Source organism: Nyctereutes procyonoides, unplaced genomic scaffold (assembly GCF_905146905.1).
Source record: "Nyctereutes procyonoides isolate TBG_1078 unplaced genomic scaffold, NYPRO_anot_genome, whole genome shotgun sequence".
NCBI classification, from domain to species: Eukaryota; Metazoa; Chordata; class Mammalia; order Carnivora; family Canidae; genus Nyctereutes; species Nyctereutes procyonoides.
The window spans coordinates 16,980,254-16,994,256 of record NW_026575133.1 but is presented as its reverse complement, the minus strand read 5'-3'; the positions used below and the strand labels follow the sequence as shown (position 1 = coordinate 16,994,256).

Genomic DNA, 14,003 nt, shown 5'->3' with positions numbered 1-14,003 from the left:
ATAATATCTTTGGCACATCTGATACTGAGTAGGTGGGGTGAAGATGCATCCAGAAAAATGCATGGTGTTCAGCTGTTCAGTGGGAATCTGTGTCTTTCTCTTACAGACCAAATACCGTAAGAAACCAGATAGTATCAAGTTCACCACAGTGGTTGACTCCCCAGACCTGGTTCACGCCAAGAACAGCTACATGCATTGCAATGAGGTGGGTATGTTCTCATCAGTAACCCTACGTGCCTGGTAGTGGGTAGTGCTGTTCAGTACTCAGTACTTAAGAGCACGGGCTTGGGGTAGACAGGAGTGCTACCTGGGTGATCTAGAGCCAGTTACTTACTGTCTCCTAATCTCTCATTCCTTATTTGAAAGGAGGGCAATGATAGCAACATTTCATAAGATTAAGTGAATTAAATGAGGGTTAAATAACTAATGTATGTGAAGCTTTTAGCAAGTATCTGGAATGTAGTAAGTCCTCAATAAATACCCCCTATTATGGTTTGATTCATAATCATAGCAATAATATTGTGTAATATTGATGATCTTTTATGAAACGCTAGATGAGATACATCTTAATTATTGATAAATGGTAATGGAATTAAAAGCCAAACATAACCCAGTTAGGAGAAAAAAAAAAGGAGCAGCTATATTAAAAGCTTCTTTCTGCTTCTATGCTTTCTGGACAATTTAGCCTCATTTCTTCTCTCCTATATTTATTTTGAAGCATAGGAAGTTAAATATTTTTTCTCTGAGGTCGTTAAGAGATTTGATTTTCACACACAGTGACAGAGCCGACCCCTTGTCACAGAGTCCAAATGTTGTACTGACAGGTTCATGTTTGTAAAGCCCATATTGAATTTGGAAAAGGATCAGAATATTCAATACTATATTTTCCCTTCTTAAAGTAGATGGGACTCAATCCCTTCCTAAAATTCTTTGCAACTCTTAGGTCACTGCTCTAAAAATAGCAACTGAGATAAAGCTTGAGTTTTAAAACTGTGTCTTCCTGGGCCCCAGGTAGACTATGAAAACTTAAAATTTCTTAAAACATATTAAGGCCATTCAGGATAAAAAGACTTACTAGCTGTTGTGTCTTTTTTATTATCATTATTCATTGTTCAAACAATAAGGGCATTAAGACATCTTGTTCCTAGTAGAAAGCTTGAACAACACTCAACTGCAAAGATTCTCGAAATAGCCACACACCTTATACTTGTTGTAAAACAACAAGTGTGGCCAACCAGGATGTTGGTTTGGGGCTCATTTGGAGCAGATCTTGATAAATATTTTAAATAGGTTCTACTTACAATCAGCCAGCCCTATCTGACTCTCAGCCCATGGGCCGCCTTGGTCAGACGGTGGGCTCCAAAGGGATGCTCTCCATGTGCAGGGCTGGCATCTGCTCCCACGGTGGGCACCCGGTGGGAGGGGCAGCCCGCTTCTCACCTGTGACCTCAGCCAGCGCAGCTCCGTATTTACCTGTCTCACCTGTCTCACCCTGTCTCACCCACAGCGCCTGTACAGATTGGGGGATGCGGAATCCCTGCACAGATATACGCTGATCCCCGACCACCCCGATTTCACCAGAGCCCGCCTCAACGCACTGCATCTGAGTGATGTAAGTGAAACAGCAGTTAATGGGGTGTGCACCTCTTTGCAAACGTATCTACACCCAACCTGGATTTAGTTGTTGGGGGGGAAAGTCCCAGGAAAGAGGACTTGAGACAGGAAGAACGCGGGACCGAGAGGGAGACAAACCACATGTGTGACTCTGAGCCACTTGCATCGCTAGGCCTCAGTTTCCTCAACTGGAAAATGGGACAGAGCTGAGCTGACTAATGCCTGTGGTTCCTTCTGGCTGGAAAATTCTAGTTTGGCGCAGGAATTGCCAAGACCACAGTCAGGTGCCCCCCTGGCCCTGGCAGGTGTAGACACCTGCTCTGTTTCTTTCCCGGACACATCTCCTTCACCATCCGAGCAGGGTGACTTTGGAGGCCCAGAGGCACTTTCCCGCTGCACAGTTTGGAAAGATGCCGCAATTGTGGTCCATCGGGTACAAACACGAGCTGCTGCTCCTTTGTGCGAGAGGCGGTGGCCTCCAACACTTCTGTTTCCCTTAGATGTGTGCCCTTTGCGTGCATAACCAAGAAGCTGTTTCCTAAACCCGGGCTTGTTGTTAGCAGGGGTTGGAGGCTCCTGGTTGTAATAGAATAGGCGGCTGCTCGGCCAGCAAAGCTGTGATCCTGGGATAACAGGTAGCCAGGCGGCGGAATCAAAAGAGCCCGTCAGATCAGAATAACACAGGCCGAGTGTGTCGGCCTGGGGCAGCGCGGGGCCTCCCAGAGTCCGGCCATTCTTCCCTCCCTGGCCTGGCCATTGTGTCCTGGGGCTCCGTGCAGATCAACAGCTGCTACCGTGCACCCCAGAGGTGGCTGCCTCGCAGGGGTTGGCGCGAGGCGCCTTCTAGTTAGCGTGTGTATTAGTTTGTTGCGTTTGTAAAGCCCTGTGGGATCCCACGCAGTGAATGCGATGGTGCTTTGTAAATATGAGTTATTATGACCATTTGATGCTTTAGAGGGATGTGCGAGCGATAATTTTAGAACAGCAGCTCTGGTGGGCTGACCTCCATCTGGGGGAAGCGGGACCTCCCCCTCCGCAGAGCTTGGACAAAACAGCCATCGTATCAGGGCTTCCAGGATGGGGGAAGGCCAGGCCTCCGTTTGCCGGACTCTCCGAGGTCCACAGCCCTGAAAACTGGGATAAACCTGTCGGTCCATCTGGAGCCCGGTTGAAGGAGGACGGCCACCCCAGGCTGGTGACAGAGCATCTTTCGGCTCACAAGGGATGCCAGTCTGTAGAGTCCTGGAGCTGAAATTAGCCGCCAGGGCATGCGGATATGGAGAACTCATGAACCTCTTTTGAAAGAGCACTTCTTCGGGGGCGTGGAGAATGCACACAATTGGATCAAGTGCTCTGTGAGGAAGATGTGGAGGGAAAGTGACCTTCCTGGGCAAAGAAAGCCATTGAGATGTGTAAGGCAGCCGAAATAACTAAAAATCAAATGACTCTAATGTGTGAGGATGAGGACAAAACTGTGCCCACTGTGATAAAGAAGAGGAACGCCCAGGGTTCCAAATCAAAGAGCCTACGGAATCTAAAGGCTCCCAGTGGCAAGACAGAAACCTCAACAGAATAAAAAAACTCAGGGAGGAAGTGATCACAATCAAGCAAATAGTATACAGGAGAAGGAGCAGGAGAAAGGGAGCCAGTGCCTTGGGGAGAACCCAATTTGGGCCGCGCTGGCTAGCTGACCCTCAGCCGTAGAGGCTTGGAAGCTGGGGTGCATCGGACACCAAAGTGGGGTGATGTAGGAGTTGGATGCTGAATGAAGTTTGGTGTCCTTGCCCAGCCCAGATCTGTTGTGGAGGCCCTTCGTAGGAAGGCGCCAACTGTCCCCTTCCCAGGGGAGGCTCAGGGCTTTGACCCTATTTGCTATCTGTACTGCTACTTGTGGGGCCACCATATCAGGGAACGTGATGCTAAAGGGGATGGCCACTCAGCCATTGTCTGAATGCTTCTCCCCTTCTGCAATCCTTCCCTCCTGGCTGCTCAACTCAGTGGTGACCCAGTAAATCGAATCCTTTGGGCCTTGTTTGTGACCCATCAATTAGGAGATGATTCCAATGATTATTGGCTCTTATATCTCTAGGCCTTCGAACACAGCAGGTGTTTGGTTTGGGTTGGTGGCGTTGGACATTGGAGTTAGAGGTGATGATGAAGGTGAAGGTGATGGATGGCGGTACATAACAATGCAGAGCTCACTGTGCCTGGCTCCATCTCCATGTGCCCTTCTTGGTTCCAGGCCCAGTTGTGTGGTGGTAGGAAGCACTTTGCTTTTTATCTGCCATCCCTCCTTTGCTTAATCTCCTCAATCCCCTGTAGAACAGAGCCTCGGCCATGACCTCTATTTCCAAGTGACAAAAGCAAGGTTCTTAAGGGGCCTCCTGACCTGCTGTGGCTCTTGGAATGTAGTGAGCCACCAACATGGTCTGGGGCTGTCACTTTGTCGTCTGCTGCTGATACGCCTCACCTGCTGTGGCTGAAGAAAGGACAGCCCTCCACTGGGATCTCCAGATGGCTCCTTTCATGGAGCCATTCCCTTATCTTGAAAAAAAAAATGTTAGCTACATGAAGGCATGGGAGATTTTGATGCTCTCTCGGGTGCGTGGGTCTACCTGAGGACCAAGAGGATGTGATTGCAGACTCCTGGAGGGTGTGTGAGAACAACTTCAAAAGGGAAAAAATGAAAGAGGAAGATGTGAAATACATGGGTCAGGAACTCGGTCAGGTTCTTGGCAATCAATTTAATTCAGGTGAAGGCTCTTCCCTCCGTGTGGGCATCAAGGGTGCATGTGGGATGCAGCACTCTTCATAGTGAGGGTGGCACATGGCCTCGGAAGTAGCCGAGGGGCCCTAAGGAAGTCGTCAGAGTTAACAAACACAGGGATGCCCGATCCCAAGGAATAGTACTTTTAGCATGAGGGAAGAAGCAGGGTTCTTGAACTTTGAGTTCTGGCATCTAGATAGAAGCTGCAAACCTAAGGCACTGCAAGTGAACGCAAAGGAAGGGGGTGGGGCTCTGGTGCCAACAGGATATGGCAAATGAGCCAGACTCATAGGCTCCAGACCCACCGGAGCAAGGCCTGATGTTGAGGCCTGGAGCTTAGAGCTGAGCCCTTTGTGACCAGTCTCAACAGTCCTAGAGCTGGGAATGTCCTCGAGATGGATGTGGGGAGGCCATGACTCTGTCCTTGGGTACCTGCAAGGGGGAGGGTATGTGTTCAGGAACTATTCCTGCTGAGAGCTAACAATATGCCAGGTGTGGAGTTCTCACTCCCTGCTCACTCATTTCTCTGTTTTCCCCATCTAGAAAGTCTACAGAAACTCTTGGGAACAGACCCGGGCTGGCGGCTATGACTTCCGGCTGGATGCCATCCCATTCCAGACTGCCCGGGCGTCCAGGGAGATTGCCAGTGATGTAAGACATCAGATTCTCTCTCCCTCTGTCACTCATAGGTTTGACTGCTTTCCCCAGGTCTGATGAAAAGCACAACACCAGGAACCCAAACTGAACAAGTATTTCAAGTGAAATGAAAAATCAGCCTTATTTTCTAGAATCTTAGCCAGAAGTTTCAGATTGGGGAGGGTCGTTGTCTCTCCTTAAGAGAGATACTCTTAAACATTGATGTATGTGTGTCCAGAAGTCAATTAACATGTGATTGATGTGTTGATCTACAATAAAGGGACTTCTAGCTGAAGGGGTAGCACAGAAGGATAGAGATTGAGCTTCCCCCCTAGATTGATTTTGAGTTCACATCCTGGCTTGGTCACTTAAGACTTGGCCATGTGGTATTGGGCTAGTTGCTTATATCCTCTGAACGCAGATTTCTACATCTATGAAAGAGGGATATAATTTTCATCTCCTAGGATTGATGTCGGAATTGAAACAAAATGGTTTACAGGTGTTCAAAACATGGCAGCCATTATTATGGAAGGGGAAAGCTTCATAGACTAGAGAGATCACTGATCACTCAGCGATAGCTTGCATCTGCCCACAATGAGTACAGAAATCAGGAACGAGCATTTATTTTTTTTAAAGATTTATTTATTTGTGAGAGACACACACACACAGAGAAAGAGAGAGAGACAGAGACAGAGACAGAGGGAGAAGCAGGCCCCATGCAGGGAGCCTGGATCGACGTGGGACTCGATCCAGAGTCTCCAGGATCACACCCTGGGCCAAAGGTGGCACTAAACCGCTGAGCCACCCAGGCTGCCCCAGGAATAAGCATTTAGAAACAGTTTTAGCAAGTACCCATTGTGACAACCAGGCCTGTGCCCGGTGGGCTCCTCTTGAGTAGGGCAGAGGCTAGTTTGGGGGTTGCCACTGCATATCGATCCGATGCAATAGAACCACCTATGGGACTTTGATGGATTGAAAATTTAAAAAGCAAAACAAAATGAATCTGGTCCTTCCCTATAGATGATTTGAGGAGCACTGGCCTGAGCCCCTACAAGCTAGGGAGAATCAAAGAAGAGTGGCTGCTGAGAGAAGGGGCATCTTTCTCTTCCTGTTAGGTTATTAATTACCGTTAAGCAGCATTAATACCCATAGCTGCCACTCAGTGGGCATGAACCTGTGCCAGACATGAAGCTTAGCCCCATCTCACTGAATTCTCTCCCATGGGGTGGAGGTCCATTCTCCCATTTTATCAGGTGGGGAAACTGAGGCTCAGACAGACTAAGTAACTGGCCCAAGGCCACACAGCTAGAAGGCAGCAGAGGGAGATACAGATCCCAGGTCTGCCTGAATCTGAAGCTGTGCTCTTACCTGATTGTTGAACTTCCTGCTGAGATTTCTGTGGGCTGGCCCGGGAGGGGTGGCAGGCACCCAGGACCCATCTCTGCTCCTCTAACCCGCAGTTCCGGTACAAAGAGGCCTTCCTGCGGGACCGGGGCCTACAGATTGGTTACCGCAGCATCCACGACGACCCCAGGATGAGGCATTTCCTCAGCGTCGGCAAACTCCAGAGTGACAACGAGTACAAGAAGGACTTTGCCAAGAGTCGGTCCCAGTTCCATAGCCGCCCGGACCAGCCCGGCTTCCTCCAGGCCAGGAGGAGCCAGCAGCTGGCCAGCGACGTGTGCTACCGGCAGCCCCTGCCCCAGCCCACCTGCGACCCGGAGCAGCTAGGCCTGAAGCACGCACAGAAGGCCCACCAGCTGCAGAGTGATGTGAGTGCCCCCCTCCCGCCCGGCTGAGACCCTTCCCCTGCTGCCTTGGCCATCACCCCGCTTTCCACATGACCTTCTGGGGGGAGCTGGGCTGAGATAAAATCCGGGGGACCTAACCCTGTAGGAATAGGAAGGAATAATAATTTTACTGTGGGGCAGGCTCTGTGCCAAATGCTTTTTCCAGCATTTTGCCACGTAGCTCCCACAGCAGCCCATCCCTACCCCATTTTACAGATGGGGAACCAGAGGCCTAGGGAGGTTAGGGAACTGACTCAAGATCGCCCAGAGAATAAGTGGCAGACCTCGGATACGAACCCCATTTGGTTTGATAAGAGAGCTCAGGCTCTCGAGGGCCTGCCCTACTGTTTCTGAGAGGTCTTAGCAGCTACCTGACACCATCCTTGCCCTTTCCCTGGGAGGCAGCTGAAGCCCAGAGCAGGCAAGTGACTTTCCTAAGGCCACAGAGCCAGTTGAGGTGGGAGCCCAGACGTGAACAGTCCTCCCCACCCTCCGCCCCCACGGTGGCTCCCGTTGCTTGAGTGGAAAGATGCACGGCCCAGCTCACAGCACACTGGGCCCTCCGTGCCAGGCGGCTTCTGCCTAAGAAGAATTGTTTCCCCTTGTCCTGGCTTTACTGACAACGGCATAGGCTCCATCCCACAGAGGCCACCCTGTGGCCAGACCACCCCAGACCCTGTCGACGTAGTCCTCTTGCTTCCCTCCTTCCCCTAAGGTCAAGTACAAATCAGACTTGAACCTGACCAGAGGCATTGGCTGGACACCCCCCGGCTCCTACAAAGTGGAAATGGCTCGGCGGGCGGCGGAACTGGCCAAGGCGAGGGGCCTGGGTCTCCGGGGCGCTTCGGTGAGTAGCAGGCCGCAAACCCACCCCAGCTGGTAGGGCCGTGGGGAAAGGCAAACTCAATGTTTCTTTTCAAACTTTATTTTTGGCCAAAGGTCAGCTGGCTCTAAAGAAGTGTGAAATGCAGCTGGAGCAAGGCGCCTAATTTCATGGGTCTGAGATGACCAGGCGGATGACACCCGGGTTAAACTTCCTGCAGGGCTTTCTCTGAAGTCACAGCCATTAGTTCTGCGGAGACAAACCTACCGGGGCTCCATCAATCGCGGGCCACGGCAGCCAAGGCTGTGCCGACTGCTTGCTCGTTACATCCGCAGAAAGGGTCAGGGGCTTGCTGGCTGCAGCAGTCTGGGTTTTGAACCCGACTTTGTTCAGAAGAAAGACGCCACGTCTAAATGAGAGATTGGCTTTGCTTCTTTCTCCTTCTTGCCTCCAGGATCCTTGTTCTTGGGGAGGGCGGAGGAGGGGGGAACCTTCTAAATGCTCCCGGGGCATCTGAGGCGGCTCATCCTGGGGGAGCAGGGCGGAGGCCTCATTCTGACTCAGGGAGGGATGTTTGATTTCTGCAGGGGGGGCCAGAGGCTGTGGAGCCCGCAGAGAATCAGAGGGGGGACGTGAACCCAGACGCCACCGAGATTCTGCACGTCAAAAGGAGGAAGGCTCTGCCGTTGTGAGTGAGCGGCGTCCACCCAGGATCCTTGGGAAAGAGGCTCGGGAGCAAACGTGCGTGTGCACCAGAGACGTGCTTCAGTTCGAGCGAGCTGCTCGCAGGACACCGTGCCAGCCCCTCCCCGAGCCGCCTCCCCCGAAGCGACGACCCTCAGGAAGCCACGAAGCGTGTTGTATTCTTGGCCCCCCGTCCCCCGTCTGACCCTGGAAGGGGGTGGCTGGTCCTGGGGTGTACCTTGGGTGTCTGGGATGAGGAATAAAGATGTAAAGGTCATTCCCACTGGCTCTGGTCATTCTGAAATCCCTTATCTGCAAATGTCCGAGGTGAAGGCAGTCTGTGATTTTCTAGAAGGTACCATGGTGTGAAGGGAAGCCACTGAAGGATATATTGGGTTGATTCTGGCATTTCTTGGGTTACCCACGAGGCAGCCTGATAAGGCGGTGGAAATGTTGGTCTGGGATGCCCCAGGCTGGCAGCTGTTGTCTCTGCTTAGAGCAGGGGGGGCTCCCCGGGGCTCCCAGGGTGTCCGGTGCTGCCCATGAGGACTTGCCTTGTCTGGGGGCTCGGGAGAATGGGCTCTCAGGTTCAGAAGACACCTCAGAAGCTACTCCCCTTTTGGATGGTGGCTTCGATCCAATTCAGGAATTTGGCAACTTGGGTATAGACTCCTGGCTTCTTCCCACACTCCAGGCCCCAGCTCACTATGCCGTAGACGTAGTAGGTGCCATTCTTCTCACAGGTCAGAGGACCTCCAGAGTCTCCCTGAGGGAAAAGATACATGAGTTCAGCTTGGTGAACTTGGTAAATCAGAATATATTCGGAGACACCCTCGACCTTCCATAGGAGGTGCCAGGGGTGATGGGGTGACATCGCCCCAGTGGGTTTCTCTAGAACGTGGTGGCAGGGCTCTTCCTATGCCTTCGAAGACACAAGGCTCTTAGGGGAGAGAAGAGAATGCCACCATATGCCCCTGAGTCCATGAGGGCTTGGCAGAGAAGCCGCAGGGCTGGGCCGCAGTGCCGAGGTCACGCTCCTACTTCCACCCTCTTAGTCATGACTCATAATCACACAGTAAATTCTCAGGTGCCCCAGCTTCTCATTCCTGCAGGGTCTGGGGGTAGGGGCAGTGCTCTATTTGGATAAAGCCCTCCTAGGACCTGTAGGACACACACAGGGTGGGGAAGATAAGGCTCAGGGACAGCGTGGCTGAGATGTTCAACATGCTCTATGGGGTTAGATCTCGGTTCCAACCCAGGCTGGCAGACTGTGAGCCAACTGGGCCTCAGCTTCTCACATTGTGAACTATGGAGAGCAACAGACCCCCACCCTCCACCCCCACCCCATCCTGGCTCTTGTGCAGATTCATGTTTGCAAAGTACATAGAACAGTGCCTGGTTCATATGGAGTCCAGCTGAAGTGGCAGGAGGAGGCTGGTGAGCAGGGATAGCTCTCAACACGCACCGCTGCTTACACCTGGCATCTGACAGGATTTTCAGTGAGTTAGCTCTTTGAAACTGGGCCACACCTTAGGATTCTAAGCATACATTATTCCCGTTGTATAGATTAGGCACTGGAGATTGGAGAATTCTATCAGTGTAATGAACTGAATGTGTTCCCCCAAAATCCTTATGTTGAAGCTGAATTCCCCAATATGATGCTATTGGTGGGTGGAACTTTTAGGAGGATATTAGTTAGAGTCCTCATGAATGGGATTAGTGCCCTTGTGAGAGGGACCCCAAAGATGTAGCCCCCTCTTTCCACCATGTGACAGTGAGGAGTCGGCTATCTGTAACCCAGGAGAGGGCTCCTACTGGAACCTGACCACGCTGACACCCTGATCTCAGACATCCAGCCTCCAGAAGTGACAGAAATAAATCTGTGTTGTTTAAGCCCATCTGTGGTGATTTGTTAGAGCAGCCCGAGCTGACTAAACAATTCAGTGATTGACAAAAGTCATAAAGTAGAAGAACCAGGTTTCAAACCCATGACTGTCTGTTTCCAAAGCCTGCAAACGAAGCCCTTGAAATACCTAAAGAAGAGAGTGTTGTGTTTTCTTACTCATCTTCCAGGGGTTTCAGACAAATCACACTCATCTGCTCACCACCCTCCCTTGAGTAGGTGGATATCCATGGCCTCTTGGGAAGAGACAGAGGGTCACAGTAGAGCCAAGTACCTTCTTCAAGAGTGATGGTGATTTTCCCCTCCCAAAGGGGGCTCGAGGCCGGCAGCTCATTGTTGGGTCCCTTTGTAAGGGGGGAGCTGGGGTTTAGTGTGTCCATGCTGGGGTTTCCAGGATAGTTGGTTGATTTATGAAGACGATAGGCAGAAAATTCTAAGTTTAGGTATTTCTGGGAGTCTAGGAAGGATGTCTCCTGTGAGATGTGGCCCCTATAGGGAGCTTGGTCTCGTACTTGGGGTAAAGGCTTCAGGTCACCTCAGCACCAGTAGATGAAGCCTCCACCATCTCCCTCTCCTGCAGCCTCTGAGTCACCACAGGTCCCTGTGACTTGGGGTCCCCATAAGTCCTATACTGGAGAGAATGTCAGGCAGGCCCTGACTTGGTTGTTGCTATAGAGGAGCCATTCAGCCACTTGGTATGCTAGGGCTAAATTCCCACCCTCATCTCTGTCTCTGTCTCTGTTTCTCTCTGTCTCTCTGTCTCTCTCTCACACACACACACACACACACACACACACACAAATCCTGATGATTAGTTAATATTATTGTGAGTTCTCGGGACCTATCATCTTTCTTCTTCTAGTCACTAGTCTTTTAGATAGTTCCTTATTGGGATTTTCAAACATACTGCCCAGGGATCGAGGCCAGAAGCGCCATCTTCATGTTTAAACACAATGAAGCAAATTCCTGCTCTGCCACTCATCACCCAGGTGTAGAGGCCAAGATCATTTCTCTAAGCATCTATAAAATGGTAATGACCTTTCACCTTCACCAGTGTCATGAGAATTAAATTTGACAAGGCAGGCAAAGTGACCACTACTATTACTATGCTGGGTCATCCTGGATGGATGTGGATTCCAATTAGCCAGAGGACAAGGATGCCTGCCTATGCCTTAGATTTACGGCAGGTGAGCCTCTAAACCTGCCTCCCAGCCATGGGCTCTCATCTGGCCTCTGCCCAGCGTAAGCTCCCACCCATGTCTCCTTCTCCAAGTGCCATTTGGAATCTCTGACCTGGCAGGAGTCTTGCCCAGGCTTCTGAAGGTTTCCTGCACAAATCATGCTGTCACCAATCATGTGGTCATAGAGTTGGCGGGAGTTGCACAAAGTGTTGGCAATCAGCCTGACCTTGGCATCCAGGAGCTGGCGGGATCCTTCCCCTGCGGGGTAGAGAAAAGAAGTCACCACTGTGGGGTGCTGGGCGGCACTTGCCCCATCAGAAGCTAGCTCGCATTGATAAGAAGATGGCCACAGGTCTGAACATAGAAAGTATAGAAAGTAAGGTTTGTCCAGGAGATGCGAAGAGGAGCCTCATCTTTCAAGGGTGGGGACCCTTTGCTTCCAGCCTTCACTGTGATTTTACAGACCTTCAGTGCTATGCTTATCATAGGGGAGTGGAATCATTTACTCCTTCTTTTGTCTCCCCAGCTAGACCATCAGGTCAGAAGGGCAGGGATAGTGTCTTAAATCATTTTTAATTTAATTTAATTTTCAAAAGAGTTTATTTATTTATTTGACAGAGAGCCGGAGAGCACAAGCAGGGGGAGTAGCAGAGGGAGAGGCAGAGGGAGAAGCAGGCTCCCCTGTCGACCAGGGTACCCAATGTGGGGCTCAGTCCCAGGACCCTAAGATCATGACCTGAATCAAAGGCAGATACTTAGCCAACTGAGCCACCCAGGCACCCCTCTTAAACCGTTTTTTAAATTTCCTAGCAGAGGGCTGGCTCACAGTAGATTCCTAAGGATGGATGTAGTGCCCTGGTTGCCCTTCTAGGTTACTTACTTCCCAGGGCATTGATTTCTTCCTCCGAGGATCCCCTGTTCTGCTCTGGTCAGCATGGTGATATTGAAAGGTTTAAGTGGGTGACAATGAAGATCCCTGTGAAGAAGGGTCACTGGCTAACCTTAGATCTGAGTAACCTGAAATCTTCTTTCCCAAAAGCTTCTGACAAATTTGTGTATTAAATTTCTTTTTGGGCAGCCCCGGTGGTTCAGTGGTTTAGCGCCGCCTTCAGCCCAGCGCCTGATCCTGGAGACCTGGGATCAAGTCCCACATCGGGCTCCCTGCATGGAGCCTGCTTCTCCCTCTACCCTCCCCCCCCCCCCGTGTATCTCTCATGAATAAATAAATAAAATCTTTTTTAAAAAATTTCTTTTTCTTCACGAATACAGGTCAATTTAAAGTGTTTCTTCTTTCCATTATTAAGGAGAAGATTTAGGGGGAAAAGAAATCTATTTTGAATATTTGAGAAAGACTTGAACTATGCTTCTGAATTTCCTATGTTAGAGAATATAATCTTGTCAGCACATGAGAAAATTAATTCTGTGGTTACTTTTTTAGATAAGACCACATCCTAGAGACAAATCAATAGCTTGGTTTAAGAAAATTTATAGAACGCCTACAACACGGACATCCCTGAGCAAAGCGCTCCAGGGGAGACAGATGAACGAGCACAGACCCTGCGGTCCAGGGGCTGACTTAGTCAATATCTCTGTAGAATGCTTGATAGCAATCTCCTATTATCATGATTCCAAACCTAGGAGGTAAGTGTGGTTAAGAGGAACTAAAGCTAAGCTGTCCAAGTGACAAAGCCAGGGACCTAACACAAGTCTGTCTGATGCCAGACCCATCTTCTTTAAAATCTATCCTCTTTCCAATCTACCTAGGGAAGGAGAGAGATCTTCGTGGATGCGGGATCAACGCTTGATGGAAGTCAACGTAGGAGCCAGGGACAGATATAAGGATCACGGAAGGCTCCATGGAAGTGATGAGACTCAACTAGAGCTTTAGCCATGAGGCACTCGTACTTCCTTTTAGTAATACATCTTCAGTAGAATATTGATTTCAAGTTCAGAAGGGACCTTAAGTTTGACCCCTTCTCTGGTTAATGCAACTTCCCTGAGTCTCAGGAGAATGCATGGCCAGACTCACCTGTTTCTGTCACACCCCACCCAGAGATGTGGCACTCGGTCCCAGAGGGGAAGGCACTATTGGGCAAACATACAGTCTTCACATATTTGGATTCCAGAGCACAGTGACCATCCACTGGCTTTAGCTTGAGCAGAGCTAGGTTGGGAGAGAAAGAGGAAATGAGTGATGATACCCTCTCTGTGAAAGAAGCATTAGCTTCAACTTGAACAGGGGGTGCATGTAAGCAAAGCCCCATTACCAGTGCCTAACAAAGGAATGGCTTCCTCCTCAGCCACTGCATTCTTTAACTGATGGGGAAGAGTCACACTTCAGGCTGAGAGTAATATCAAAAAATAGTAGTGGGGTTTGAAATCATTTCTAACCCATTGTTTAAAGAACAGCCTTCAAGAGGGAAAAAAAGATATTGAGAAAGGAGAGAGAGTGACAGTTCCCAGGAATGGAGAACTGGGCTACACACTGTAGGCAGCAGCTTAATGTCATTGCCTCTACACCTGAGTACATACCAGGTACCAGATGTACATGGGGACTCATGTGCATCATGTCACTTAACACATAGGAAGCTGAGCATTGTATACC

The 14,003-nt window shown here is 50.2% G+C and overlaps 2 protein-coding genes across 7 annotated transcripts in view; one reads left to right on the top strand and one right to left on the bottom strand.

Annotated features, from left to right (window-relative positions):
* Positions 1–8,591, top strand: part of NRAP (nebulin related anchoring protein) — a 70,290-nt gene extending 61,699 nt beyond the window's left edge. For all 6 annotated transcript variants that reach the window (XM_055346286.1, XM_055346284.1, XM_055346282.1 and 3 more), the window contains 6 exons: positions 107–205; positions 1,508–1,612; positions 4,925–5,032; positions 6,478–6,789; positions 7,523–7,654; positions 8,218–8,591. In XM_055346286.1, coding sequence (XP_055202261.1) covers positions 107–205; positions 1,508–1,612; positions 4,925–5,032; positions 6,478–6,789; positions 7,523–7,654; positions 8,218–8,322 — 861 coding nt within the window. In that variant the 3' untranslated portion in view covers positions 8,323–8,591. The remainder of the gene's footprint in view (positions 1–106; positions 206–1,507; positions 1,613–4,924; positions 5,033–6,477; positions 6,790–7,522; positions 7,655–8,217) is intronic.
* Positions 8,592–8,746: 155 nt separating this feature from the next.
* The window catches only part of HABP2 (hyaluronan binding protein 2), a 32,277-nt gene continuing 27,020 nt past the window's right edge, over positions 8,747–14,003 (bottom strand). Inside the window, exons 11-13 of the mRNA XM_055346287.1 lie at positions 13,428–13,562; positions 11,511–11,656; positions 8,747–9,080 (exon numbers count right to left, since the gene is read on the bottom strand). Of these exons, the coding sequence (XP_055202262.1) occupies positions 8,916–9,080; positions 11,511–11,656; positions 13,428–13,562 (446 nt within the window). The 3' untranslated portion in view covers positions 8,747–8,915. The remainder of the gene's footprint in view (positions 9,081–11,510; positions 11,657–13,427; positions 13,563–14,003) is intronic.